Source organism: Citrus clementina, unplaced genomic scaffold (genome assembly GCF_000493195.1).
Source record: "Citrus clementina cultivar Clemenules unplaced genomic scaffold, Citrus_clementina_v1.0 scaffold_3, whole genome shotgun sequence".
NCBI lineage: Eukaryota > Viridiplantae > Streptophyta > Magnoliopsida > Sapindales > Rutaceae > Citrus > Citrus x clementina.
In genome coordinates, this window is record NW_006262339.1 from 717700 (window position 1) to 743281 (window position 25582).

At 35.8% G+C, this 25582-nt stretch overlaps 4 protein-coding genes across 5 annotated transcripts; 1 reads left to right on the forward strand and 3 right to left on the reverse strand.

Moving 5' to 3' along the window:
- Nucleotides 1–156: 156 nt before the first annotated feature.
- On the reverse strand, nucleotides 157–4656 carry LOC18047473 (protein NLP7). The gene is given in 6 exon segments (XM_006439227.2): nucleotides 157–1552; nucleotides 1657–2605; nucleotides 2733–2780; nucleotides 3019–3590; nucleotides 4188–4319; nucleotides 4322–4656. Coding segments are annotated over 6 exon segments (2994 nt in total). The 5' UTR covers nucleotides 4464–4656; the 3' UTR covers nucleotides 157–401.
- Nucleotides 4657–15388: 10732 nt separating this feature from the next.
- On the reverse strand, nucleotides 15389–18515 carry LOC18047474 (cyclin-dependent kinase E-1). 2 transcript variants are annotated; one of them, XM_006439229.2, is made up of 3 exons: nucleotides 18382–18515; nucleotides 17884–18026; nucleotides 15389–17283 (listed from the first exon to the last, which is right to left on the reverse strand). In XM_006439229.2, exon 3 carries the CDS (start codon nucleotides 17174–17176, stop codon nucleotides 15743–15745), a length of 1434 nt encoding a protein of 477 aa, XP_006439292.1. In that variant the 5' UTR covers nucleotides 17177–17283; nucleotides 17884–18026; nucleotides 18382–18515; the 3' UTR covers nucleotides 15389–15742. The 2 variants fall into 2 exon arrangements, with proteins under 2 accessions (XP_006439292.1, XP_006439293.1); XM_006439230.2 differs by lacking the exon at nucleotides 17884–18026.
- Nucleotides 18516–18809: 294 nt separating this feature from the next.
- Nucleotides 18810–22412, forward strand: LOC18047475. Its single transcript, XM_024188770.1, has 12 exons — nucleotides 18810–18917; nucleotides 19029–19242; nucleotides 19343–19408; nucleotides 19658–19732; nucleotides 19980–20077; nucleotides 20298–20511; nucleotides 20722–20796; nucleotides 21064–21161; nucleotides 21400–21634; nucleotides 21740–21856; nucleotides 21957–22184; nucleotides 22299–22412. Exons 1-12 carry the CDS (start codon nucleotides 18810–18812, stop codon nucleotides 22397–22399), a joined length of 1629 nt encoding a protein of 542 aa, XP_024044538.1. The 3' UTR covers nucleotides 22400–22412.
- Nucleotides 22350–24561, reverse strand: LOC18046059 (protein ABIL2). The gene is made up of 9 exons (XM_024187653.1): nucleotides 24399–24561; nucleotides 24203–24285; nucleotides 23962–24111; nucleotides 23731–23831; nucleotides 23505–23600; nucleotides 23346–23388; nucleotides 23179–23267; nucleotides 22969–23072; nucleotides 22350–22875 (listed from the first exon to the last, which is right to left on the reverse strand). The coding sequence occupies exons 1-9, from the start codon at nucleotides 24492–24494 to the stop codon at nucleotides 22705–22707; spliced, it is 933 nt and encodes a 310-aa protein (XP_024043421.1). The 5' UTR covers nucleotides 24495–24561; the 3' UTR covers nucleotides 22350–22704.
- Between the last annotated feature and the right edge of the window lie 1021 nt (nucleotides 24562–25582).

The window sequence follows — 25582 nt, forward strand, 5'->3', positions numbered from 1 at the left end:
ACTAAATCATTAAATTAAAAAAAAAAACAAAAAAAAGGCACAATGACTTGTAGAAAACTAAACATAAAAGGCAGTAACTCTTAACACTTCCACTTGCTCGGGAATATATACACATACATACATATATACATACATGTATCAACTCAAGACTGAAAGTCTAAAACCAGAGAGCCAATGAAAATGTTAAATGCAGTTCAGACTTACACGGCGACTTGTTGAAAACTAAACATACATATTAACAATTAAGACTAATGAAATTGTTTATGGCTTGACCGGAAATTTTGTTACTGCTGGAAACAGCCTCTTAGAACCAAAATCTACAATTTCACCCTCCAAGTGCTCTATGACTAGGACTAGGACTACAAAAATGAATTTCTAAGACTAACATATTTACAATCTAATCACAATTCTCCAGTGCTTTCACAGGAGCTTCCGAGATTGGCCATTATGTCATGAATTGACAATCTGATCATATTGCTCCCAGATGATCTTGAAATATCCAGACACTCTTGCAGGTCAGCATCACACGCGATCAAAACCCACTCTTGATCATCATCCAGATACTTAATATCAAAAGTACCCAACTCCAGTTTTAGCCTCTTGGCCACTTCCTCTTTCAACTCAAGAATACCACAACTTAAGGATATCCGAAACCTTATTATATCTTCTCTGTAAGTAGCCTTTATTGTCACACTCTTCATTTCCTGCCTAGAATACACACGTGGCATTGTTTGAGAAAGAGTAGCCAGATGTTGCTTAGGAGAAAGCTCAGCACATGGCAGGTTTGCACAACTATTTTCGGGTAATCGCTCATCTACAATTGCATCTGCCACTGCTGGACACAGGTTTCTCAAATCTTTTGAACTTCCTGCATCCTCGACTAACAATCCTCCAAATGGTTCTTGAGGTTCTGTCGTCACAAGAGCATCAGGTATTGAGAATGCAGCACTTAGATTCATTTCTCCCACAGGCTGAAACACCAATTCAAGGGAGCCCCCTACTTTAAAGCGCGGTTCGTGGATAGAAGAAACAAGTACATCCTTTGCGGGTGCACTTTCATTTGCAGGGTTACCTTGGCATGAACCATGAGAAGTAGGGGACCCAGCACTCTCTTCCCTTGATCCACTCCCTGTTTTGGGGCTGTTTTTGCCTTTACCTATCTCTGGTGAAAGTGCATTTTGCTCATGAATGTGTTCCTCATGAGTTGACATCCTTCCTCCCGATAACCGATCTTCCAGCTCTGTGTGTCCATCACTCCCAGGTGTCTTATAAATGGGAGATAGAATTTTTTCACCAAGAAGTTCAGGTTTCGAGTTTGGTGAATTCTGTTGGTTGGAACCATTCAAACCAGAAGGCCAAGAAATGGAATTAACAGCTACTGGGAGAGGACTTGTAGTGAGAGAAGTTAACCCAAATGTGCCATTGGTACCTTGGACAGATTCAATTACACGCTTTAACTTGGTAAGCGAGCGGTTAACCTTGTTGATCTTGCGAGATGGCCACCTAGAAATCCCATGCTGCCTGCAGATACGCTTCATTGTTGTAGGACAAACTGTAAAGCAAGAATCTTACTCAGAATAAAAAATAAAACCAACATTGCATAAGGAACACACAAGTCAAAAATGAAAGCAAATCTATGAAATGTAATAAGCATACCACCAAGGCTCTTTGCAGCATCTTTAAGACTCCCGGCAAAATACTGTTGGAGAACTTCTAGACTAATTGATTTCTCTGTCTTTCCACGTTTTCTCTCTGATGGCTTTCTCGTATTTTTGTTCTCTAGCAAAGAAACAGGGTTGTCGTTCCCACCAACATTTACGGCATTTCCTCTACTATTCATATAATCAAAATTCTCCATTAACTGCTGCTCAGGTATGTCCAGTTGCCCCAACTCTCCTCCATTGGGTAATGCATGAGGCTGGGGTGGTGATCTCACAGATTGGGGTATTCGGATAGATTCCATTCTCAGATTAAGTTTCTTGTCTGCAGTAGCCTCACCCTCAATGATTTCAATAGTTCCTTCATCATCTTCAAGATCAATCCCAGAGGCAACCTTAAGACTCTGGAAATGTTGCTTCATGGTTGCCAATATGGAACCTAACAAAGTCTGTTGTTCATAACTGTCAGTTATGGCAGGGGGCAAAAAAAATTCTAGAATGTAATCATCATCCCCAGTATAAGTACTCCGCAAGCAGATAGCAAAACAACTTGTTAATCCGAACATGCGAGCATAGTGTACTAAGGGGTACTCAGTTTTGCAGAACTGAGTGATATCTTTGCAGAAGCAAGAGCTGAGGGAGAAAAATGCCCTCCCAGCAACTCCCTGATCTTTCTGTAAGTGATGCTCAACACAAGCTTCCCGGAAACCCCACATGTGACCATCTACTACATAGAAAGCGACATCAGTTGTGGACATGCAGACTTGTCCCATGCAACTACCATCAATGCTACTACAGCTCTTCTTCAGACCACCACCATAAGCCAGAACACTGCGATGCCTGCAAGGAACCCAGGTCTGAGCCAAAGGTAACTTGTGTGTTTCACACACAACTGATAAAATCTCCAAAATTTCAGCCAGTGCATTTTGGCGACCCTCATTGCAAATCTGGTTTAAAAGCATTGCCAAGTAGATACATCTGTGAGAACAGAGGCAGAAAAAGAAGAACAACAGATTTATCTTCTAATTGTTCAACCAAGCACCACATTCAACATGCATTATGGTCTTAACTAACCTGTGTGCTAGGATAATCCAAAATTTCTGAACTTTTAAGATTTACTGCCTGCAGAAAAACTGAAATAATGTGACTGAAGAGTCTTGAAGAGTAAATTTCTACATATTCTGCAAAGAACCATGTAACATGATTGATTGAAATGTGAATACGCATTATGAGCAAAGCAAAAAATTTTCCAAAAAGAAGGCACCAAAGAAAATAAATAAATAAATAACATCATGCAGAGCTCATCAAATAAGAAATCAAGTCGGACTTTATATGGGAAGCAAGGGGAGAAAAACCCAACCTCAAGAGCTTTGCAGACTTTATCAACCTCAGGTGCATAATTAATCTTTTGAGATGTCATTATGAGCTCAATAACAGCAACACAAGACTGCCCAGAAGGTTCAAAGACCGGCAAAGCCATGGTTCCCCGGACATTATGATGAAGAGCATGATCAAGCCGTGAGTACTCTTTGCTGGAGTAGTACTGCACGTTTGGAGTCCACTCTGGCAACTTTTGCCAGAAAACACGCCCAGGAAGCCCAAGCTCTCCGTCACTCTCGCCATCCACAGAAAACATATACATGAGAGAGACCATCCTATACTGATGTAGTCCGTTACTATGTGGATCAAGAACAAAGGGTTGCCCTGAAGTTGTTAGTACATATCGACCCCCAACTTTGACAGGCACCCAGACTTGAGCTAAAACATGTTGCTCTGTCGAATCTTTGAAGTACCGCAGTGCCTGAGTTATCCTCTCCTTAATCATACAATAGCCATCTGGATTCTCCAAGGGCATCAGTGCTGAAAGTGGAGAAGGAAACCTTCTGTTTTCATCATTATCTTTTGGGTTCTCAGTTTCTGAATTCGGATTACCTGTATTGATTAGCATTTTAACTCAAATCAAACTAGAAGAATCCAGAACTTCAAGTGCTGTATCAAACTATATGTTAATCTGTTATCATTCACGATTCAGTTAATATACTGTTGACCTTCAAATGACACACACCGCAGTCAAAGTACAAGAGAAAAAAAAAGCTTTCCTACAGTTTAAAGGAAGAAACCCAATTCAGGATAAATAAATTAATAGTATGAAGGGGGGAAATATGGAAGCCATTTATTTTAGCCAACAAAAAAGTAAAAAAATAAAAAATATATATATATAGAGGTTCCAAGAATTGAAATGGGATGGAGCAAATTCAACACCCCCCCCCCCCCCCCCCCCAACCCAAAAAAAGAAAAAAAGAAAAGAAAAGAAAAGGACAAAGTTTAAAACACATGAACCAAACTAAACTAAAAGTACCAAACATAAAAGCAAAAATTTGAAAGGTACAAGTTTTTCTACTCAGACAGGAAAAAAACCAAGTACGGGTACAAGTGTAAATATTTGAGATAAAGCAAATCCAAACAGACGAAAATAATCGTTTTAAGGAAAAGGAAAAAAAAAAGTGAATGAAAGGAAAGGAGACAAACATTTGAGAAAGAGCGGGTAATTAACGTGGCCAGAAAGTTTATCATCGTTGTCAGCGTCAGAGAAGGCCCAGAGAGGAGAGCAAGGCTGTTCAGAAATAAGAAACGGCGACATGGGGTTTGACACAAATCCATCTGATCGGACGGCCAAGGATTGTCGAGATCAAGGTCAACAACATCCACGTCCATGATCGAGGAAGCCATGAACGTCACCTCCTTTGTTCTCGGAGGAGCAGGAGGCATGTATCGGGTCTGGTTCTCTTCGTCCGGTTCAGGCATTATCCCAGGCTTTGGTTGTGGCTGCGACTTTATAAACAAAACAAAAAGGGAAATGATTTGTGAGGCAGCAAATGGAGGAGAAAGAGAGAGAGAGAGAGAGAGAGTGGGAGTGGGTAGCAGGGTAAATTTTGCAAAGTGTGAAGTGATTCCATCAATTTTTTATATTCCCCTTTTTTCATGGATGGTATCCTAATCCAACAGTTGACACTAGTTGCAATTCAAGATTAAAAAATTTTCAGAAAGTTATCCGCTGCTGCTCCTTACTATCGACGTACTCGCTGCTCTTTTTTTTTTAATTATTATAGGCAGGGTGCGGTTAAATTACATAATGTTATATTATTAAATATTTTAAATTATTAGATACATTTTTTAATTATTATAATATTATGTAATTTATTAATTTTTTAGATAAATTCTTTTTTTTTCTTTAATTCTCTACTTTGGATATTTAATTTGATTTTTAAATTAATCCGATCGAAATTGCAGATTTCCTTGCAGATGTGTGCGGCGAACATGAGCCGGTGAACGGTATCTGAACTTTTTGTACATGCCGCTGCCATCATGGCTTATGTCAATATTTATGGATGATAATAACACCCAAGCTACTGTAAGTTTTTATAATTTCTTGAGGAAGGATGTCCTTGGTCACTTTGCATCAAATAGATCCCTATATTCCATAAAACGACTAAAATAATTCTATAATTTAATTTTTCTCCAGAATATGGGTAAAGATTGATATTTATTTCTCAGAAACAATAGTGTAGAATAAGATTTGTCTCTCACCTTTATAACTAAACTAACTATAATATAAGTGTCATACTATTCAAATTGCATTGTAACGTTGAAATTATGGGTACAATATTATATCAAAGTATTATTCCTTTATTTGTTTCAATTATCTTTTTAATCGCGTTGATGCATCTGCTAATGTGAAAAGTAAGATATTTGGTAAAATAGAAGATCTATCTGTTAATTTTAATTTTATTGTCATATTACAATTTGTTCCCTTTTGATTTTATAAAATTACTCTTCATCTCTTAACTTTTTTATTTTGAGGTGTGTTTGGCATCGTACATGATATGAGATTGCATTGCGTTATGATTGCACCATAATACATTGATTACTGCATTATATAAACCCGACAACAAGTCGGGTTATATAATGTGTTCGGTAGTTTGCTAAACTAGATTTTCCTCTTTTTTTACCTTTTATTTGTAATGAGTAAAAAAAAAAGTTTATAATTTAATGATATATAATGTAATAATATTAATTTTTATTTTCTTTTACTTTTTACACTATCATAGTTAATATATATGAATAAATTTTTAATTTAATACTACAATATTCAATTATATTATATTATAATAATTAATATATAAAATAAATTATTATTAATTATTTAATATAACTAATAATAAGTACTTAAATATTAATAAATTTAAAATCATATTAATTTAAATTAATAGTAATATAAAATATATTACATATAATACAATATATATTGCATCAAACATAATATTACATTATAACTTAACTCACCCTAATATAATACAACTAATGTAATGCAATACTATATGTCAAACACAACCTTAAGTTATATTTTATAACAGTACTATATATTGGGATTACCAAAATGACTAGTTAAGTTAATTTTTAAAACTTCAGAAATATATGTATTTATTCTTAAAATATTAGGGATCAATTTATACAATAAGGTGAACTTTTGGGACTTTTAAATGTCCTTTTATCCTGTCAATAGTTGTAGTATTGTACTAGGGCAAGCACTGAGCAATCATCTTATACTTTGATTATGAAGAAACTAAGTTGAGTCGCTCTTTTGTTTTATGATTTTACTCGTATTTTTCTTTCATGTTACTCTTTCTGTCTTTCTTTAAGAAATTAGAAATGCAGCTTTCTATCACGACATTTTCTCCTGAGCTATCGCTTTACATCATTTACATTTTAATTCGCTTATATGATGCATTTATATTTGGAATGAATCTCACCCAAGGCAAGGATTTAATGGTAATATAATCAAATTTCCAAACAGATTTTATCATTAAACATTTTTTTGGAGGGTTAATTTCATATTAATCACCCATAAAATAATAATCTTCAAAATATTCTTAATTTTTTATAAATTTTAATTTATCCTCACCGTTGTTAAAAAAAATTCATCAATCTACCCGTCGGTCTTTTGTCTTTTGAATTAAAATAGAGATAATTCAAAATTTATAATAATTTAAAAATAATCACATTATAAAGTAATAATTCAAAATTTATCTTCTTTTTTTTCCTTCTGTATTGTAAAGTTTAACTTTAGATGTTCGTTAACCGCAAGCATTAATAATTCAAAAATTTTAATAATTTTAAAATTACCACTTCATAAAATAGTAATTCAAAATTTATCTTTTTTTTTTCATTGAGTATTGTAAAATATTTCTTTAGATGTTCATTAACGGCAACCGTTACGTCATCATTCCTTTTTAAGGAAAGTGTCGTAATCAGATGGAACACAAGGCCATAACAACTAATAAAACATTTTAAATGCAAAATAAAAATTACAAATGCGACTAACACGAATGGCCAATGTTAAAACTAAACATAATTTAATGGGATAAACATTATTTCCATTAAAAATTTGTCTGACTCCACAAAGGGGGTTACATCATTGGTTGTAACAAATTGCAAGAAAAAGCATGCCCATAAGTGGCAAAAGCAATTTCTTAATTAAAATAATTAAGAACCTGTTTGCTTTAACATGATGATTAGCTTAAAGTCCTAGAGCCACTCTTATTGTCTTTTAGTGCTTAATCATTGTTTAAACATTCTTATTTAAGCTCTTAATTTAGTTGATTGACGAAAATGTCCCTCGCTAGGTTATAATTTCAAGCAAAGGAATTTGACTTCTACTACCCTTTTAATTTAAGAAGTGGTGGAAAGTCGAAACAGGGTGCCCAAAACAGTGAATTAAAAGGTTAAAATAAGTGTAAATATCTAGAAGTTGATGTCGAAAATAATAGGTATTGTGTGTAGAATACTAGAATATGTAGTTTAAAGACAGACAATGCCAAAGAGTTTTCAATTGAGAGTATCAATGAGATGGACTTAGCGGATGTCAGTGGGACCATTAGCGATATTGACAAACTAATCTTATCAATTCAGCCTAGAGGTGGAGGGTCTCAGCGGCTAAGCATGTGTTGTGTTGATGCCGCCATGGCGTTATGAAATTGGCTTTCGCAGATTTTCATTAACGTGCTGTGAAGCCTAGAATCTATCTTTTCATTGTGTCGCTGCAAGCTTGGTTTCTACTATCTGCACCATTTTAAAAAATTATAGATACTGATACAAAAAACTTGAGTGTGCAGTATGATGAACTTAGGGGTGAGCAAAATACTCGAAGAATCAAACTGATAAGTGAACTGAACTCGTAGTTTTGATTTCATTTTTAAATTTTAAGAAAAAATTGAAGCAGAACTGAATTCAAATTTCAATTCGGTTTGATTTAAAATTTTTGATAAATTAATTCAGTTCAATTCGATTTCATAAATAATTAAACCGTACCGAACTGTGACAATTCCAAGATAAATTATGAAGGGCGAATGACAGTGTATCAAATATTGTGGTATTTCCACCAATGGGGTCGAAGCCCATTGGCAACTCATGCGCCTAATAACCTTGAGTGCATGAGTTCGAGTCCCAGCAATAAACTCTCCTTCTGATAGGAGTTTATTTGGCTCCCTACCTTGGGGGTAGAATATATTTTCTTTCAATACTAAGTGATGGTAGTTATTCAGACTGTGATATATTAAAATTAATAAAAAAAAGAGTCCCGATTACATTTTGATTGTAATATATCAGTATTTCAAATAAAAAATTTTGTGGTTTTTCAACCACAAATTTGTGTCCAATTTTAGATGTAATAGAATCTTGTTAAGATTGACTTCATAGAACGTTCGATGAGTATAGCTACGTGGAAATTTGAGAACCAAGCACCACTTTGCGCCCGAGTGCGGCACCCAGATATAGTCATGACATGAGTGGTCAGCAGAGACAACCAAAGCCAAACAGAACAACATTTATAATGTGTATGCGCATGTGGGAGCCCCTATGTTACAATTAATGTAATATACACACTCAACAACGACCACACAAATGATGGACCCACACAATTTATGTGGTTGTTGTTGAGTGTGTATGTTAGATTAATTGTAACATAGCATTTGTCTGCGCATGAATGTGTTTTAGCTCAGTTGGTTTCAACTTGGGAGTCATTTTCTAAGGCAGGAGCATTTACGCAAACTATGGCATCCCTAGATATTACTTCCCTTGGTATGAATACAAGTTCAAAGGAAAGAGACAGGAAGTAACGTGTCGTTTTTGTGCTTTTCTTGCTTTCAAATATGCTAAATGACAACAAAATTGCAACTGCTCAAGTGGGCACAATTGCCCCACCACACTCGTCCCACTTGTCTCCGATTTGTTCGTAGTCTCTTTTGTTGAGGCTGAAGATGCATCCATTTAAAATTCGCACAACTGGCATTAAAATTTATCCTGTAAATAACACACTGGTTTTAAATGGCAGCATATTAGAAAAACTTATATGTCGTCAAAATTCAAAATGACCTTAACATTTCTGATTTTTGGAGAACTATGATGAGATAAGGAATCTGTTTGCTGGTGGTACGAATTCTGGTGATGGTGGGCAAAATATATTCCTTCCGCCTTTTCTTCAAGTTGAAAATTGCTAATCCCCAGGTTGCACGAATTCTGTACCAGTAGCATCATAAAAGGTAACTTTGGCATAGAATATGTACCTAATTCTGGTTCTTTGGGGATCTGCAGAGAAGTGAGAACCAACAAGATCATGGCTGATAATGTTTTCTTTGTTCATTATACTAGAAGATGGTAGATTTTTCGAATTACAAAACAATTCAACGCATATACAAATATGAATCATATTAAACTTTTTTTACAATCATCTAATACGATGGATGGATGAGAGGACCAGACCATAAAATATAGATTTTCTAGATTACATTAAAGAATTTGTGCACAGAATGACTAAAATATAGAATAAAGAAAGAAAATGGAGAATCATTGGATCCAAAATATATAAGTTAGCAGTAAACATTAAGAGGAGGTCGGCACTTTAAAAAAAAAAACAAAGATTCAGTGACACAGCTTTAGCTAGTGCGCAGATAACTTTTATCAGTGCTTGACCACGTCAAAACAACATTATAAATAGGGGAGCTGCTAATATAAATAGAAACCTTCAGCCAAATAGTTTATGAAGTCAACCAATTTGCTGAGCATAAAATTATTTTTCTTTGGTAAGAGAAAGCGACATGGAAAATTATATAGTATGCCGATGACATAAGCATGTTAAATGCACTGCGGCGAGGCAACAGCTAAAGAAAAGATCACGTTGGCCATCGATCACTCCATTGACCATCACCGTACATGTACAGGATGTAGATGGGATTCATTAATGTCAACATGTTGCAATATCATATTCTACCCATAATAGGAAACAAGAGAAAAAGAAAGTCAAAATTTCCAAGAGTTTGGGGTCAAATTAAAGCTTGTTATAGCGTGACAAAACAAAACTAATGCAGCTGGAGCTGGCCTTAGCCTGAGTTTGATGAGCCACTGAACCATTAATCATTTTGACTCCAATCAAAATAATAAGAAAACCCCCGGTAAAGTATCTAAAAGACAAACTCTGCAAATTAAGAGCAAAACAATGAATAATTAATTGTATTTTTTTTTCTTTCTTGATCAAAAGAATCATATGGTCAATGCATAGATTTAATCCTACAGAAAGCAATAGGGTTTAAAAGAATTCTCTGACCTTATTGAGGAGAAAAGGATAAATAAGACCAACGTTTTACTGTATTCATGGCTTCAATAGAACCTTGCGGTAAGCTTGGGCCAGGAGAAGAACATAGTTTTGGCCCAAATAGGAGTCCGACATCTCTTGGAAGTATAAAAAGATAAAATAAGAGTGGAACTACAACCACCCCTCAAAAGTAGGGGTGGCAATGGGGAGGGGAGGGGAGGGGACCAATCTTCCCATATCCATCCCCGATATTTTGCATATGTCCCCGTCTCCTCCCCGTCCCTGTTAGAATTACTTGAGAGAATCATCATTCTCTTCCCGAATAATAACAGGGGATCCCCGAGGGTCTCCGGTCCCCGAATAACTAATAGTCTAATACATTTTTTTATTTTCGATTTTAAATTAATCATATTAAAATAAACTCATACCACTATTGTAAGCTCGTAACCAACTTTGACAGCACATTAAGGCCTCCAATGTGCTTGGATGAAGTTTGTTATGGTATGGGCTCACAACTCTACCACTAGTGTTAAAAGCTTATTCAGAAGCAACTGTTGTAATTGGAATTGCCAAAATATCTCTAGCAATTCGAGCTAATGTAGGATACCTATTAGCATTTGTCTTCCACCAACTCAAAATATTAAAATCTTCCATCCGAGGTATAACTTTCTCATCCAAATATAAATCTAATTCATTTGCAACAACTGCACAATCTCCATTGTTTACATAATCATCAAAACCTGTCATCCATTTGGTTGCTTTCTTATAAGAATCCCCTGTAGATCTAGTAGAAGAACTACTACCAGTATAATCAAAGCAATAAACAGTTGGTGAAAACTTCAATTAATACTCTTCAACTAATTCTGGGCAAATGGTGACCACTTTCCCAACATACAACTATTTTGATATTTATTATTTTTAACAATATTTATAATTTTGTTATTTATTTATTAGTAATTTTAAAAATAAAATTAAAATTAAAAATTAAAATGGGGAAATGGGTAGGGGATGGGGATTCCACCTCATCCCCGTCCCCTCCCCGAATAAAAAGTTGGGTAAAAAATTTTTCCCGTCCCCTCCCCGAAAAAAAAAATTGGGTATAAAATTATCCCCGTACCCTCCCCGAATGGGAAAAATCCCCGAGGTTACCCGTCCCGTGGGGATTTTTGCCATCCCTACTCAAAAGTACTCTCAACACTTTTTATTTTTATACCCAATAAAATATTAAAAATAAATATAAATTTTTCTAATGACACCTACCTTATTCCATAACCTTTGTAACTTTAGAAGTCAGAGAAGATGATGATTAACTGAGGAAAAAAAAGCTCATTTTTATAATTATTTTCTTGAATTCGCAGCCACCCACCCAAAAAAAAAAATTGAGATGGGATTCTAGAGTGAGAAAGCTAATAATAGAGAAGAGAAAGAAAAATATAGGCTCTTATCATACCAAGACAATTTCACTTGCAGATCAAATAAAAATAATGAAGAAAGTTGATGGATTCCAAAATAAAATGAATAAAAGAAAAAACCAAGTTGTTGCAGTTATCAACAATGGCACAGATGATGCACCAACAATAAACTAATGAATTTAAAAAACTATGAGAACTGTAGTTGATGAAGCAAGACAATGATGGGTAATTGATCTTCACAATCGTAACAACAAATCATGAATACAAAAAATAAATAAAAATGGAATTCGTGAACCCATATGCAATAGCAAGTTCTTTGCTCTTCCACTATTTTGAATTGGATTGAAAAAAATTAAAAAAGGATATTCTACATGTGGGTGCCAAGATTTCGTAATGTGTAGAAAGTTTGCACAAGACAAGATGAAATTGTGTGAGGTTTTCATGTAATTTTACACAAAGATAAAATTGTAAATCCAAAGAAAGTGTTTCATATTAGAAGTGTGCTAATAGCATCACTCATAAAATAAATACAAGAATTCAAAATCTTCATACCTCTTGACTAGCTACAATGGCCCAAGGTTCATAAGAGTGATACAATTCAAACTTTTCGTCCCGCAGCAACATGGTGTGAAGGGCCTTTAGTTCAATTGTTAAGTAACATCACTAATGATTTATCACCTGTTCATACTGCTAACTTGCTAAGTGATGTCACTTAGTATAGTTATGGCCCAGAGTTAAAAAAAAAAAAATGTAGGATTAAAATAAAAGTTGATAGTGTATGGTAAATATCATTTCTAAATAATAATTTTGACAAAGTAGTAAATAATTATAGATTTTTTATCGTAAAGTGTGAGATAAAATCAATTTAGCTTTCAAACTAAAATAGGAATTGTTTACCAAATACTTGACTGCTGCAGTTCAAAAGTTACGACTATCCAACTACAATATCACACAGGGCATAAATCTCGTTGCAACGATTCCTTCTGTCTTCAGTACAAATTAAAGCTAATACAAACAATAGGGAAAATACTGCAGTTTGGTAATTGATCGCATGCACACTATTTTTACTTTTCTCATGCTGGAAGTGGCTATTTGATTTGTTATAACAAACTGTGCATTCTTTGCAGGATTTTATTTAAAGACAAATGGAAAAAAAAAACTTAAAAATGGCTTTCTTTACACCGTGCTTCAAGATACCAATAAGCAACCAGTTGGCCGATAGCTGGAAAAAAAGTTTGTCAAATCCATCTTGTGTCAGAGTTGCAATGACAGCAGTTATCTAAAACTCCCTCTAGCAAAATGAGGTATGTTGTTATCTTACTAGCAAGACCTTATGTGCTTTTACCAACTAATTGTATGCTCAAAATATCATGTACATGAATGGAATCAATAGCAAACTGTGATGCTTGTGGCAATTACATCAACTATAAGACTTGTTGACGCATATTTCTGGTCAACTAGAGAATTAATTTAGATGAGGGCGATATAATAAAAAAACAGAGAATTAACGTGGTTCGGCTTTTGACCTACGTCATGGGTAGAGAAAATAAATCCTTAATTAAGATTGCGATTACAATTCAACTCTCCCTCTCTTTACTACTTTTTTTTTTTTGATGTCTCATACTATGGGAGACCTCTGCTTTTATAGTCTTCTATAGATAAAGTAATTTTCTAACTTAAATTCTTTCTAACTCTCCTCTATCTTATAGGATTTTAATTACAAAATATTTTTATATTGTTATAGATTGTATCTATGTCAAACTTTATTTAATTTGCTTCTGGACTTAGTAATGTCCTTTAATTGTTGACTTTTATTTTGTTGGACTTGATTCAACGATAGCTCCTCTATTTGAATTTGGTTTTTTTTTTTGTGCGGTCTATAATTAAAAATGAGTCAAGGGTCCCCATGGGTTAGAATCCACAACTTTTGCCATCCTCAACTCTTCGAAATCATGGTTCCTGCTCTCTATTTTTGGGGGAGCATGATTCTGCTCTCTGGGGAGCCTGACTCTCCTGCTCTCCATTTTTAGGGCACCATGGTTCTATCTTTTTATAGGTTGTATCCGTGTCAAACTTTATTTAATTTGCTTTTGGACTAAGTAATGTCGTTTCGTTGTTGACTTTTAAATTGTGAAGCATCCAGCAGCGACCCAAGGGCTCAACCTCTCACCTGTTTCAAAGAAGCAATTAAGGTCAACAACTAATGTCAGATTATTTCCTAGGCAGGCCATTAACCAAAGCTGGCCATACAAAGGCAGGATTCTGAGAGGGGCGTGGGGAAATCTTCTGAACTTTTATTTTCTGCATACTACGTTCTCTCGATTTGAATCCAAGGGCTTAATATTTCAAGTAGCACTGTGGAAACATCTTTATTAATGTCTCTAACATTCATACATGTTTAGGCCAAAATTACTGACAAGAAAAGTATGGCAATCATGGAAGCAAAAAATGATAAGAAACTTGCCTATTCTAGCTGCCTTCCAAAAGAACCCTCGGAACCTGCCAAAAGGAGACATTCATAATAATACATGAATTCGACCATTCTATCGAAAGAGCAACCAATTTTATTCTTCTGTTGGGTGTATAGTTTTAGTCAGAAGTTAATGCAAAATAACGTCCGAAATAAGAATTAATGCTCGAGATTTACAATTATTCGGCCGACCAAAATCAGAAATCAAATTTTACTTATGAGCTAATCAACAATATAGAGGACTCTGATCGAAGATCAATTAAATCTAAAGATCTTCCGATAAGCATGTGCACAACTGAAAATATGAACTCAGAAACGAATGAAAATGAGAATACAGAGCTTACTGATCGAACGGAAATAAAAAAATAAACAAATCAAGACAAAAGCGCACAGAGAAAGTAAAATAACGATTACGGACCCGGTTTTTCAGCTCGAGGATGGTAGGAAACTGCAGCTTCACATAAAAAAAAATAGAATGGAAATTAAATAGCGCCGACTGCTTAAAAAAAAAAAGCAGCTAGTTATTATCAATTACAACTTCTAAAATAAACAACAGAACTAATAACAAATAAATGATGAACTGAGCTCGTCAGATGGATTTTCCATTAACACATATATATATAATATATAGCCTGGTTATTATTGATTTGAACTGATGAACTGGTTGCTACTTTTCCAGTGCAGTTTTGATTTTGTGTGCTTCGGTTTCTGCAGATCTACATGAAAGATAACGGGCTAATATATATACGCGGCTACGATGTCGTTTTGGTTTCCCAGACGTTAATTTATTTGTTTTTATTAATTTGGATGTTCTCCTACTCATATCACTTTTCTTTCAAAAGGAAAAATTACTTTTTTAAGCAACAAAATGAATCAATGAAGAAAAAAGAGGTTTATTTATTTATTTTTATATCAAAATATTAAATTTAAAAAGATTATTTTTGAAATAAGTAGTAAATATAAATGTATAATAACCTTGCAACCCCGCTATAACTACAAAAATAAGGAATTAGTGTCATTTGAACTGCAACTAATTTGGCAAGATTTTTATCGCACAGCCATTTGTATGTCTGGATTATTACTTATTCGTAAGTACCATAAGAAATAAGATGTTAAGCGCCTTTCAATTCAATGCATATGAAATCAGAGTTTATAAATCAAGATAGGAAATAACGAGAAAATTAGAAGTCCAAAATCAACATAATTTGTTTTTATTATTCTCGAATATATGTTCAATTACATAATATAAAAAGATAGATGCATGAATTGAAAGCTCACGGGGAGAACAGGAAGAATAGCAAAATCCCTCAGAAGCTACGGTTCATTCTCCTATGCCCTATCTCTATCAGGGCACTTGGTAGGCCATTGCCTCCACTTAGTGAGCCAGCAATTAAGCTCCTCTGCAGGCACCAATGGAATACCGAGTCTTGAGATAACTTCAAATGCGTCATCCCTCATACGTTGGCACCACCCTCATCTTTCTGGGCTTTTTACTCATCCTCAATAAGAAAATCTGCTCAGTAAAAGTTATCAGATTGGGTTTAAAATCAAATGCTCATAACCGTCTTGACTTCTGCTGTGGAGGGTATCCAGGCAGCCCCATTCCTGGATCTTTCCTTCTCAATTGTTGCTGTTGATGTGCCTGGCCGGGCATACCCCGCTGCATTGGCATGTTTGCAGGATTCATTCCACCTGCTGCTCCTGCCTGACCAGGAAAATTATATGTCATCATGCCCTGAGCTTGCATCCTTTGCATGCCAACACCAGGCATTGGCCGAGGGACATTTCTATTTGACACCGCATGAGCACCTGCCATATTCCCAGGAACAGGTCCAGATGCTGGTTGTGGAGGCTGAAGGGTAGTTGTCCCTTCAAAATCTGTATTTGAGTCTACCGGACGAGTTGGATAATTCACCACTTTATCCCCAGGCTGGGAAGGTACAAGTGCATTGCGCCCTGGTAACGGTTCAATCCGGAAATATTCATGCTCCAAAGCCTGAGCAGCTGTTATACGCTTTCGAGGATCATATTCGAGCATCTTAGATAAGAGGTCATATGCAGGACTTTTCGGAGAAAGGGGAACTACACTATGAAGCCCATTAGTTTCGTACTTGCGTCCTTGAATATGCAGTGAATCTGATTGCCAATGAGGAAGATTTGCAAGAGTTGGCCACTTCTCCGGTGTTGGATGCCCTAATATTTTGAATATCTTGTCAAGCTGGTCAAGCTGGAATGGATTCTGTGTGGATTTGGCTTCTGCCCCTTGAAATAGTGGCTTCAAAGTCAAAAGCTCAGCAAAAATGCATCCAACAGCCCACATGTCAACAGCACTCGTATAGTGCTTTGCCCCAAGAAGCAACTCTGGTGCACGATACCAAATAGTTACCACAACCCCATTTTCAGACAAGAACTTCAGGGGTGCTTGATAAATTCTAGCAAGTCCGAAGTCTGCAATTTTAACAACTCCTTGTTCTTCTCCCTCACCCATAACCAAGATATTGGATGGCTTGAGATCACGATGTATGATCCAATTACTATGGAGATAATTCAGTCCATTAAGCAGCTGCCATAGAATTGATTTCACAGTGTATGGATTCATGGTGTGGTTAACCTTGTCTCTGTGATGTCTAATGATTTCATAGAGGTCATATTCAGCATAATCAAAAGCCAGGTACAGTGACATGTCTGCATGATTAATGTGCACATTAACAAGCTTCACAACATTCTCATGTGTAATCTCCCGAAGCAACATGATTTCGCGGATAGCAGTAGGGGAGACACCATCACCATCTTTGGATTGCTTAAATTTTTTTATGGCAATTGCCTTTCCACGATTTGCAGCAGCCTTGATTCTAGCCAGAAATACAAGACCATATGTGCCTTCACCAATCTTGCCAATTAGATTATACTGTTGCAGCCATTCTGGCTTCTCACCGTGGTTAGAGGTACCTGTGCCACCTCTGCCGGTACTGGTGTTGCCATCTCCCATGGTTTCTGGGATAAGGCAGACAGTCTGCACCTACTAATGTAGTTTTCTAGGGTTGACAAGAAAAAAAATAGCACCGTTTGCTGCCGCCAATAGTAGTTTTAAGCGTCCTGAAGTTTGAAAAGGAATAAGTACAAAGTAAACTGACGAAGATATCAAGAAGAAAAAGTTATAGATGTAATGATTACCAAAACGCATGTCACCCAGTAGTAATGTTTTACATTTATCATACATATGAAATAATGCTTCAATCTACAAAGATTACTTTGAGCTCAGATCGGAGGATTGTTATAGATGGGCCAGCTGGCAGAATAAAATTTAGAGATCGTATGTGCGTGTATGAAGTAAGAAATGCCCCTATCAGGTAGACTGTTATGCCTCTACCCTAGTGTCGGGGCAACAAACTTTTATACCCTTATTTATGATAAGGATACGCTATTATTTCCTCGTGCCATTTATGATCAACAAACACAAATTACAGCATCTTTCTTAGATACATAACAAAATACAAAAGAATTATTCCTCTCTTCCGTCCAAAAAGAAAAACTCCCCAGAATACCATTAATTACAAAAATTCTAGAAAGATATATGATGCATTTATGACTATAGTATCAGTTTTTTTCTTCTGATGGAAAACCAGTTTGAGTATAAAGTTACAATCTTAGCTGAAAATTGAACGCATAACTAGCGTCAAGAAGGTAAAAATTTACCAATCACAGGTAGCCTCTTGTTTCCGTAAAACATTAACTCACAAAAGGATAGCTCAAAAGGCATATTTGCTTAACGCTAGCAGTTACAACATCGAAGTAGCTCAATAGCTTTGCTTGAAGCCCTTAGGATGATCACATAACAACTAAAATTTTGTAAAACATACCAAAAAGAAAAAAGTTACCATTATCCATAACTGAAAGAGAATAAAAATATAATATCACCATTATTGATTATACTTTACAACAACTTTTTTTTAAAAAAAAAAAAATCTAGTTGGATCCTAAATGAGCAGCACATGTGGAAATCAGTAAAAAAAATTCATAATTCAGAAAAAAAGCTTCAGAATTCAGATCCAAATAATTCTGGAGTTCACTAACTCATTATAAAGCAAACTTATAAAATCAAAACGGCAATCGAGCTGAAATTCAAACAATTAAAACGCAAATAAACATAGAAAGCATAAAATTTCGTCAATAAAAGGAATTACGGAGAATTACCTAAAGAACACGTGACGTCAGAGCAATGGCGTTTATAAAAAAAACTTATCGAAGCTATACGATTTTTTATGTGGAACAATATCGGAGAACATTGCCTTTGGGGCGGCCTGACTGGGTTTTTCCATCTTCCTTTTTGTTTTAGCACAACTCAATCTGTTCTCCAACCAAAACGTTCCACGTAAGCATTTTCCATTTAATGCTTGCAAAATTACAAAAAAGTCCGGATGCTAGCCTTCAGGTAATTAATCGACGTCGTTTCATGAGCTAGCTCACCTATTTGGTTTCCCGCCCTCCCGGGGGTATTGTTTAGAAATTAGAATTGTTTTTGAGTTTCTATTCAAAAAAAAAAAAAAAAAAAGGGAATTGTTTTTAAGTTCCGGAATCGCCAGACTTTGAAATTATTGAAATCTCGTGAGATTTGAAGAGCAATGGAGGATGAAAAAACGAAATGGAGCGTTACGTACACGAAGCACGTTAAGCAAAAGAGGAAAGTTTATCAAGACGGTTTCTTAGAGCTTCACATGTCTACCAACAAGGTACTTCTTTTAATCACTGTAACTAAGAATTCTGGTCATTCTTTAATTATATTGTTACGTTATAAGCTCATTCCTAGCTAATTGATTTTTAATTTGTTAATATTAATGCAGATGAATCTGTATGATGAATGTGAGAAGCTATTGGAATGCAGAATCTTGAAGAAAGATGAAGTTGTTAGCTGTGGTCAATCGCTGACGTTTAATGCTTATCTTGTCGATGTTGGGGATCCTGAAAGGGATTGTAAGCCTATAACCGATTTGAACTTTCGAATCAGAGATAAGAAGATTAGTGAGCAAAACTTGAGAAATAATTCTATATCTTCTGGTATCATTTTCAAAATCCGTCCTCTGAATTTATTTAATATCTTGAATACTTAATCATGTTTCCGTTTTGTTGCCTTACATCGTTCCTTTTCCAATTTTAGGAGACAGAAAGATTGATGTAAAGAAGAAAAAAGCACAGCTAAGTCCATCACAAAAATTTATTAGAGGTTAGTTTAAATATATATATGCCTAATTTGATTGATGCAAGGCAGCATTTGTTTGTGAATACAGATTGATGTATTTCTGCATATTGAATTGATGAGTGATAATAATTAATTTAGGTTGGATTATAATTAATATGTTGACAAGTCATTCATAAAAGGTAACCTCATATGTGACATGCAGAGACCTCTACGCCTAATGCTGGTTATTGAGCATTCAGTATAGTAGTCTTATAAATGTTGTTTGTATTTCAGATTTCAAGAAGAGGGAACTGCATAAGTATGGAACACCAAGGAGTAGTCCGGAGACTACAAAATCTGAAACAACAGGTCAGTTATTGCCTTACTGCTTGTGCCTCTTAATAAATGTAGGACATTTTTTCCAACTTGTTAAATTATATGCTCGTTGTTTATTTTCCGTGGATCTGATGATATAGAGAATTGCTTTAATGAGTCAGTGCTGAATTATTGCATCTCACATGTTATATTATCTCTCACGGGTGTTTTACAACTTCCACTTATGTCCAGTTACCTTCGTTTTCTACAGTTTGGTTAACATGTCATTTCACTAGTGCAGAATGGAAGGTCCTTTACACTTCTCAAGTAACTCAAAAGGCCAAGAAATACCATGATGGTTTTTTACGCCTTGCAGCTTGTGGAACCCTGGGAAGGCAGGTTGTACTCCTAAACTTCTCAAGTCTTTCCCCAACTCAAGGCCAATCATCTTGCCCTTTTTATCTCAATAAATTGTCCACTATACTTCAAATTGTTAGTCAATTATTTTTGTCCTATTACTCTCTATTAAGTCAATCTATCATACTGTAGTGGAGCTTTTGTTCTGTGGTATGAAGTTGAGTCAGGCCCATCATAACTTAATTATAGGTTGTCTGTTCAGATTATGCTGTTTGATGAAACAAGGAAACTCTTGGACAGCAGATTTCTTAGGAGAGATGAAGTAATAAGATCTGGTGAATCTGTATCATTTGATGGTCATTTAGTTGAAATTGGTGAGTGTGAAGACATCCATGAACCCTTAGCCAACTTGAAGGTTCAAAGAAGCAGTTGCAACATTGCTGAGAAGTCAGAAGAAATGCAGAGACAGCAAAAATGTATTAAAATCAATAACTCTGATGGTGAGGGTTACCATGAATATTCTGACTTTTGAAACCATTGTCTTATGGTGATTGTTGATCTATTATTGTTTCTCCCATTTCAGTCAGATGCTTAAATACTGTTTGATTTTCAACTTTCCCTTAGTCTTACAAATTCATGGTTCCAGATGATGCCCTATAGCCTAAGAAACTGTTGAAATTTTTCAGTGTTCAAGAGGGGGGAAGTGCCCGCCTGTGGAGCATGCCAGAATAATCCTGTCACAATGGAGTCTATTATAACTGGTAATTTTGTGAATCCGCTGCTGAATCGAAAATAGTGAAATGTCTGAACTGTTATTCTGCCCAGTCATATACATTTATTGACACTTTTCTTTAATTCCAAATTGACACTTCATGCTATATGTTTCAAATGACTAAAATTTCATTATTAGCAGAAGCAAATGGATGACTTGAAGCTCGTACAGTATCAAGATGTCCTTTGGGGTTTATTGCATTTGTTCTTTTTGGTCTAATATCCTTCTCTCTTTTCCATTTCCTCTTTCAATGTAGAATGGCAGGTCATGTACACTACACATGTAACTCAAAAAGCCAAGAAGTATCATGATGGTTTCCTAAAACTAGTTATTTCTGGATCCCTACAGAGACAGGTTGATATTATAATGATTATAATTTATTTTTTCAGAAGGCCAGTGATCTTGGTTTTATGATCCAAGAATCTAATTGAACTTGTGTGCTTGGTGGCCACTCCAAAAGTAGCTCCCCACTTCCCAATCTTTGTTTTGTGATAAATGAAGATGCCTTTATGTTTAATACAGATTTCTGCCTTTTCAGTCATTTTAGAGGTGTGGCTAATGCTAACAATTTCTTTTTTGGGTATCTATTTAGGTCAAGCTGTATGATGAAGGCAGGAAACTCTTAAATAGTAGGTTCCTAAGAAAGGAAGAAATAATAAGATATGGTGAATCAATAGCATTTGATGCTCATTTAGTTGACATCGGAGAACCTCAAGCAAACCTTCAAGTCCAAGTGGATATGCATATTCAAGAAAACAACCACAACGTGTTTCAAAATGCTGGGATGATGCGCAGAAATCAGAATTTTCTTAAAGCCGACAAATCAGGTAAACTAACACTAGCTTTTATGCATAAAATTTTGTGTTCCTTTTTGTAGTTAGGCATGATCTTTCTCATGATCAACCTTCATGATAATTGTCTTCAATGTGCAGGAAAACCTCAAAGCGAGGCTTCCTCAAGGGAAATTGCCGATTCATCTTGTAGCATCTCTGCTGTAGATGGGAGCAAACTGAGCAAGGATGTCCCCGCAAACAAGCCTTTACGTGATTGTATGCTCATTCTTGCCTGGTCCATCCAGTGCATCAACTTTATTCGAGTTTGAGTCATTGTAGTTTTGGTGATTTGTAACTTCAAGAATCATATGTGCAGCCATTCAGATATTGTCCATTCTCCAAAGACCTATGGATGTGAGGAGCAATGATGCAGGGTCTACTGATAACAGCATGATGGGGCAACTATCATCCAGTAAGGGCCTTAAAGGTTCAGACGTTGTTGTAGATGTTCCTGACGGTAATCAAGAATCATGTAAAAAGGGCATTGGTGGACCAAATGAAGTTGAGGACATTGAAAATTGTCCTGATCTTATGTCCTATAAATGTAAGTTTAGGAAGTACTTGTTCTTTTGCATTATTCGCGGTTTAGTATTCCAAATTAGACAACTTTAATGTATTAATTAATTATAGAAAATCTGACGTCGGTTGGATTGTGCAGCTATGGCTATTGGGCCTGGTGATAATAGAGGCATTAGTTCTGAGGAAGCTAAGTGTGCAAGCAAAGTGGATAAATTACCAAGCTTCGACCTGGGATTTTGAGCATGGGATACCACATAATGTATGTTATGTTCGCTCATCTGGTCGACGCAATAAATCTTTGACTGACAAACATGTGCAAGCATATAATTCATTCGTTTGTAATTCTTGTATTGTTGCCTTAGTCTAAATTCTAATTGGCCGTTGAAGGAGCTGATCTGGTAGACCGGTAGTATTGCTTTGACCCCCGCTTTGTTTATAAATTGGGCTTTGGCCCATAAACCTTTAGCGTTAAGGAGACGAAGACCCATTCATTTCTTAGGCTCTTATCTGAAAGGTCCAAACATGTCTCCAGTTTTTCCTTATTTTCAGTTCTCGTCTAAAAATTTGTACAACGCAGAATCCTTTCTCGGATTGCGCATGCTCAGCAAGGCCTTAAATAGTCGTTTGCTTTTGCTCGAATATTGCTCAAATTCTTTGCTCCTGTCTTTTTCAGCATTCGTTGACAAAGAAACTGATCTTCGGGGCTCGGAGGGATACTGCAATTTGAAGCAAACCACTCGAGTGAACAAGTATATAGCGCATCGTACATTAAAATAATAAAAACCCCAAGAACCTTTTTGAATACCTACCCGGCGATTGGCGCTAGAATTGCTAGGAGAGGGAGATCTCTTAAGAAGAGATCCTAAACGCGTAAGAGAAAAATGGAGTGGAGAGGCTGCTCGTCTCTCATTCTCTGATTTCAAAAGATACATAATCACTAGTTTAGTACATAGTCTCCAGCAACAACAATTTAAACATAATAAAAGTACTATTGCTAAACAAAATTCATTAACACAGACCTGGTTTTCGGTTGTTTGAATTTCTTATGAAAGACAAGTTCCCTTGCCTTGAAAATTGTTGTGGAGATTGTAATGTGGAAAGCATTTCTCTGCAGAGAGTACAATCTTGGTGAGACTATGGACACAAGATTCAACGAAAAATGAAACTCTCCTGTGATAAAGATTACCTGACATATAATGAAGGGCTCTCCATAGTTGTTGCTTGTGCAACTACGTAAAACAATCATACCAACAAATCAAAAGATTTTTTTTAAGTAGTTCAACATTGGACATGATCACGCATGAAACATTAATTTTGCATAATCAAGATTGAAGACAAAAATTACCACTTCTAAACTGACTGCAACACTCCTCTTCAGCACTCAGGCTGCTACTGTGATACCTTGATGTGGGCTGCCCAAAATCATCTGTAGTCTCTTCATCTGCATAATCATGTCAACAGTTCAACACATTTTCCTTTGTTGTGCTTTTAAATTCAAAGGTTCAATGAAGGCAAAAGAGCAAACAAACAAATAGTGAATTAATAAATAAAAAGTTAAGTAGGGAATTTTCCTGGAAAGATGTAACGCTTATGGTGCTTGGGAGTTAATATTATTGATGATTGTTGACAAAGGCCCGCTTGGTTGATGAAGTCTTGATATGATTTTACTCTCGAAGTTGCCAGGCAAAAAAAAAAAAAATTGTTACCGACATTGTAAGCAACTAATTTTTTTGTTTTGGTATTTCTCTTCTGTGAAGAGAAAGCACTTTTACAATTAGCAGAAAAGAGAAGGTGGGGGTACCTGTTCCAGGCAAGTGAATTGAAGCTCTGTTTCAGAAACTTCACCAATCTTTTCATCTAAAAGGTTGTTGACTTTAAACGCTACAGAACCCAAGTGGTCCACTGTATTGATCAAGGCCTTGATGGCGTAATCTTTTAAAGTCTCCACCACTCTGCACATTTCTAACAAAAATAAATTTTCATTTACAAAATGAACATCCACGTTGCAGCATGAACATGGGATATTTTGACTGCGTGACTCACATTTGTTTCTGATTCTGTTTCATGTAGGATACTTCAAAAAAATCTGCTGCAGAGCACAATTGTTTCCTTAAGTTCTTCAAATCCTAAAATGAAAAAGATAAAAAACAAAACATCCCGTGTCAGGAAAATGAAATACAAATCCCTAATGAGAATAACACAAAGATGATCATGATTGCAAAGAGAAATGTGAAGAGACCTTTAGCGTGTCTGAAAATATCAAGCTTTGCTGCATAAAGAGTTCATCGTGATTGGAAGCTTTTTGAAGATCACAAAATGAGGAAGTTGAAGCCATTCTAAGATACTGATGAGTGATGAGAGCTGATACAAATTCACTACAGAAAGAACTTTAAATTTAATACCAAAATACCATAAACAAACACAACTAAAACAAAGTTGAAAGAGAAACTTTATAAGCTCAATAGTCTCTTAAGTTACCCAGCGATTTTTTTTTGAGAATAATAACTTTTGACTGAAAGAATGGGTAGTTATTTCAGGATGTAGAAATCATGCAAGCTGGCTGGCTAAAGTTCGTAATTATTGGAAGGTGACAAAGGTCATCAAGGGGACAAGAAGAAAGCAGAGGAAATTAGAAAGTTTGATTATTGTAGTAAAAAGTTCAACTTCCCTCGTCAAAGCAAAAGTACCAGCAGTTGGGGTTGTTGCTCCTATTTCTTCTATAGGCTAATGCGAGAAATTGAGAACGATTGCTTTGTAAACGGGACGGTGTTAGATTCATAAAATTCGGCCACATGTCGGCCATGTGGTGGTTTGATTACATTTTCAAATATGGCCGTGGGGCCCCGAGACAAGTATTGATTGCATCAGTGATGGTGATTGGTGAATACGCCTGAGTTAAGCAATCAAACCATTTTTGCTGGGAGATATTAATTCGGAAAGATGGAGTTGGTACAAAAGCATGCAAAAAACCCATGAATGAGTTGAATGCGGCTAATGGCACAACCTCACAACCCACTTCACATCGTTTATAATTCTCGTCTGTAACAATCATGAGCGAGTAAATAGCCCATTCTTCATTTCAAGCGCGCGCTGTACTTCCTTGAATGTTCAGCCTACAGCCCTACCTCACTAATTAGTTATTACAACGACTTTAGCGATTGGCAGTAGCTACCAGCTAAGCTATTCCAATGGTCCTATTAGGCATTCGGGATTCGTGCCATTATAATGGATTTGACTGTACAAGTCTCACATTGAAAGTGGCTTAAGCTACATAAACAAGCAAGATCAAAACATGGCGTGCCCCGCGTGACATTCCAGTTCGAGTTCGATTGAAGCTTAACAGGAAGAATAATGTTAGAGAAGTCCCGAGTGTTTTTGGTTGTTGAGGGTTCATTATCGGACGGTTGAAATGCTCTGAGCCTC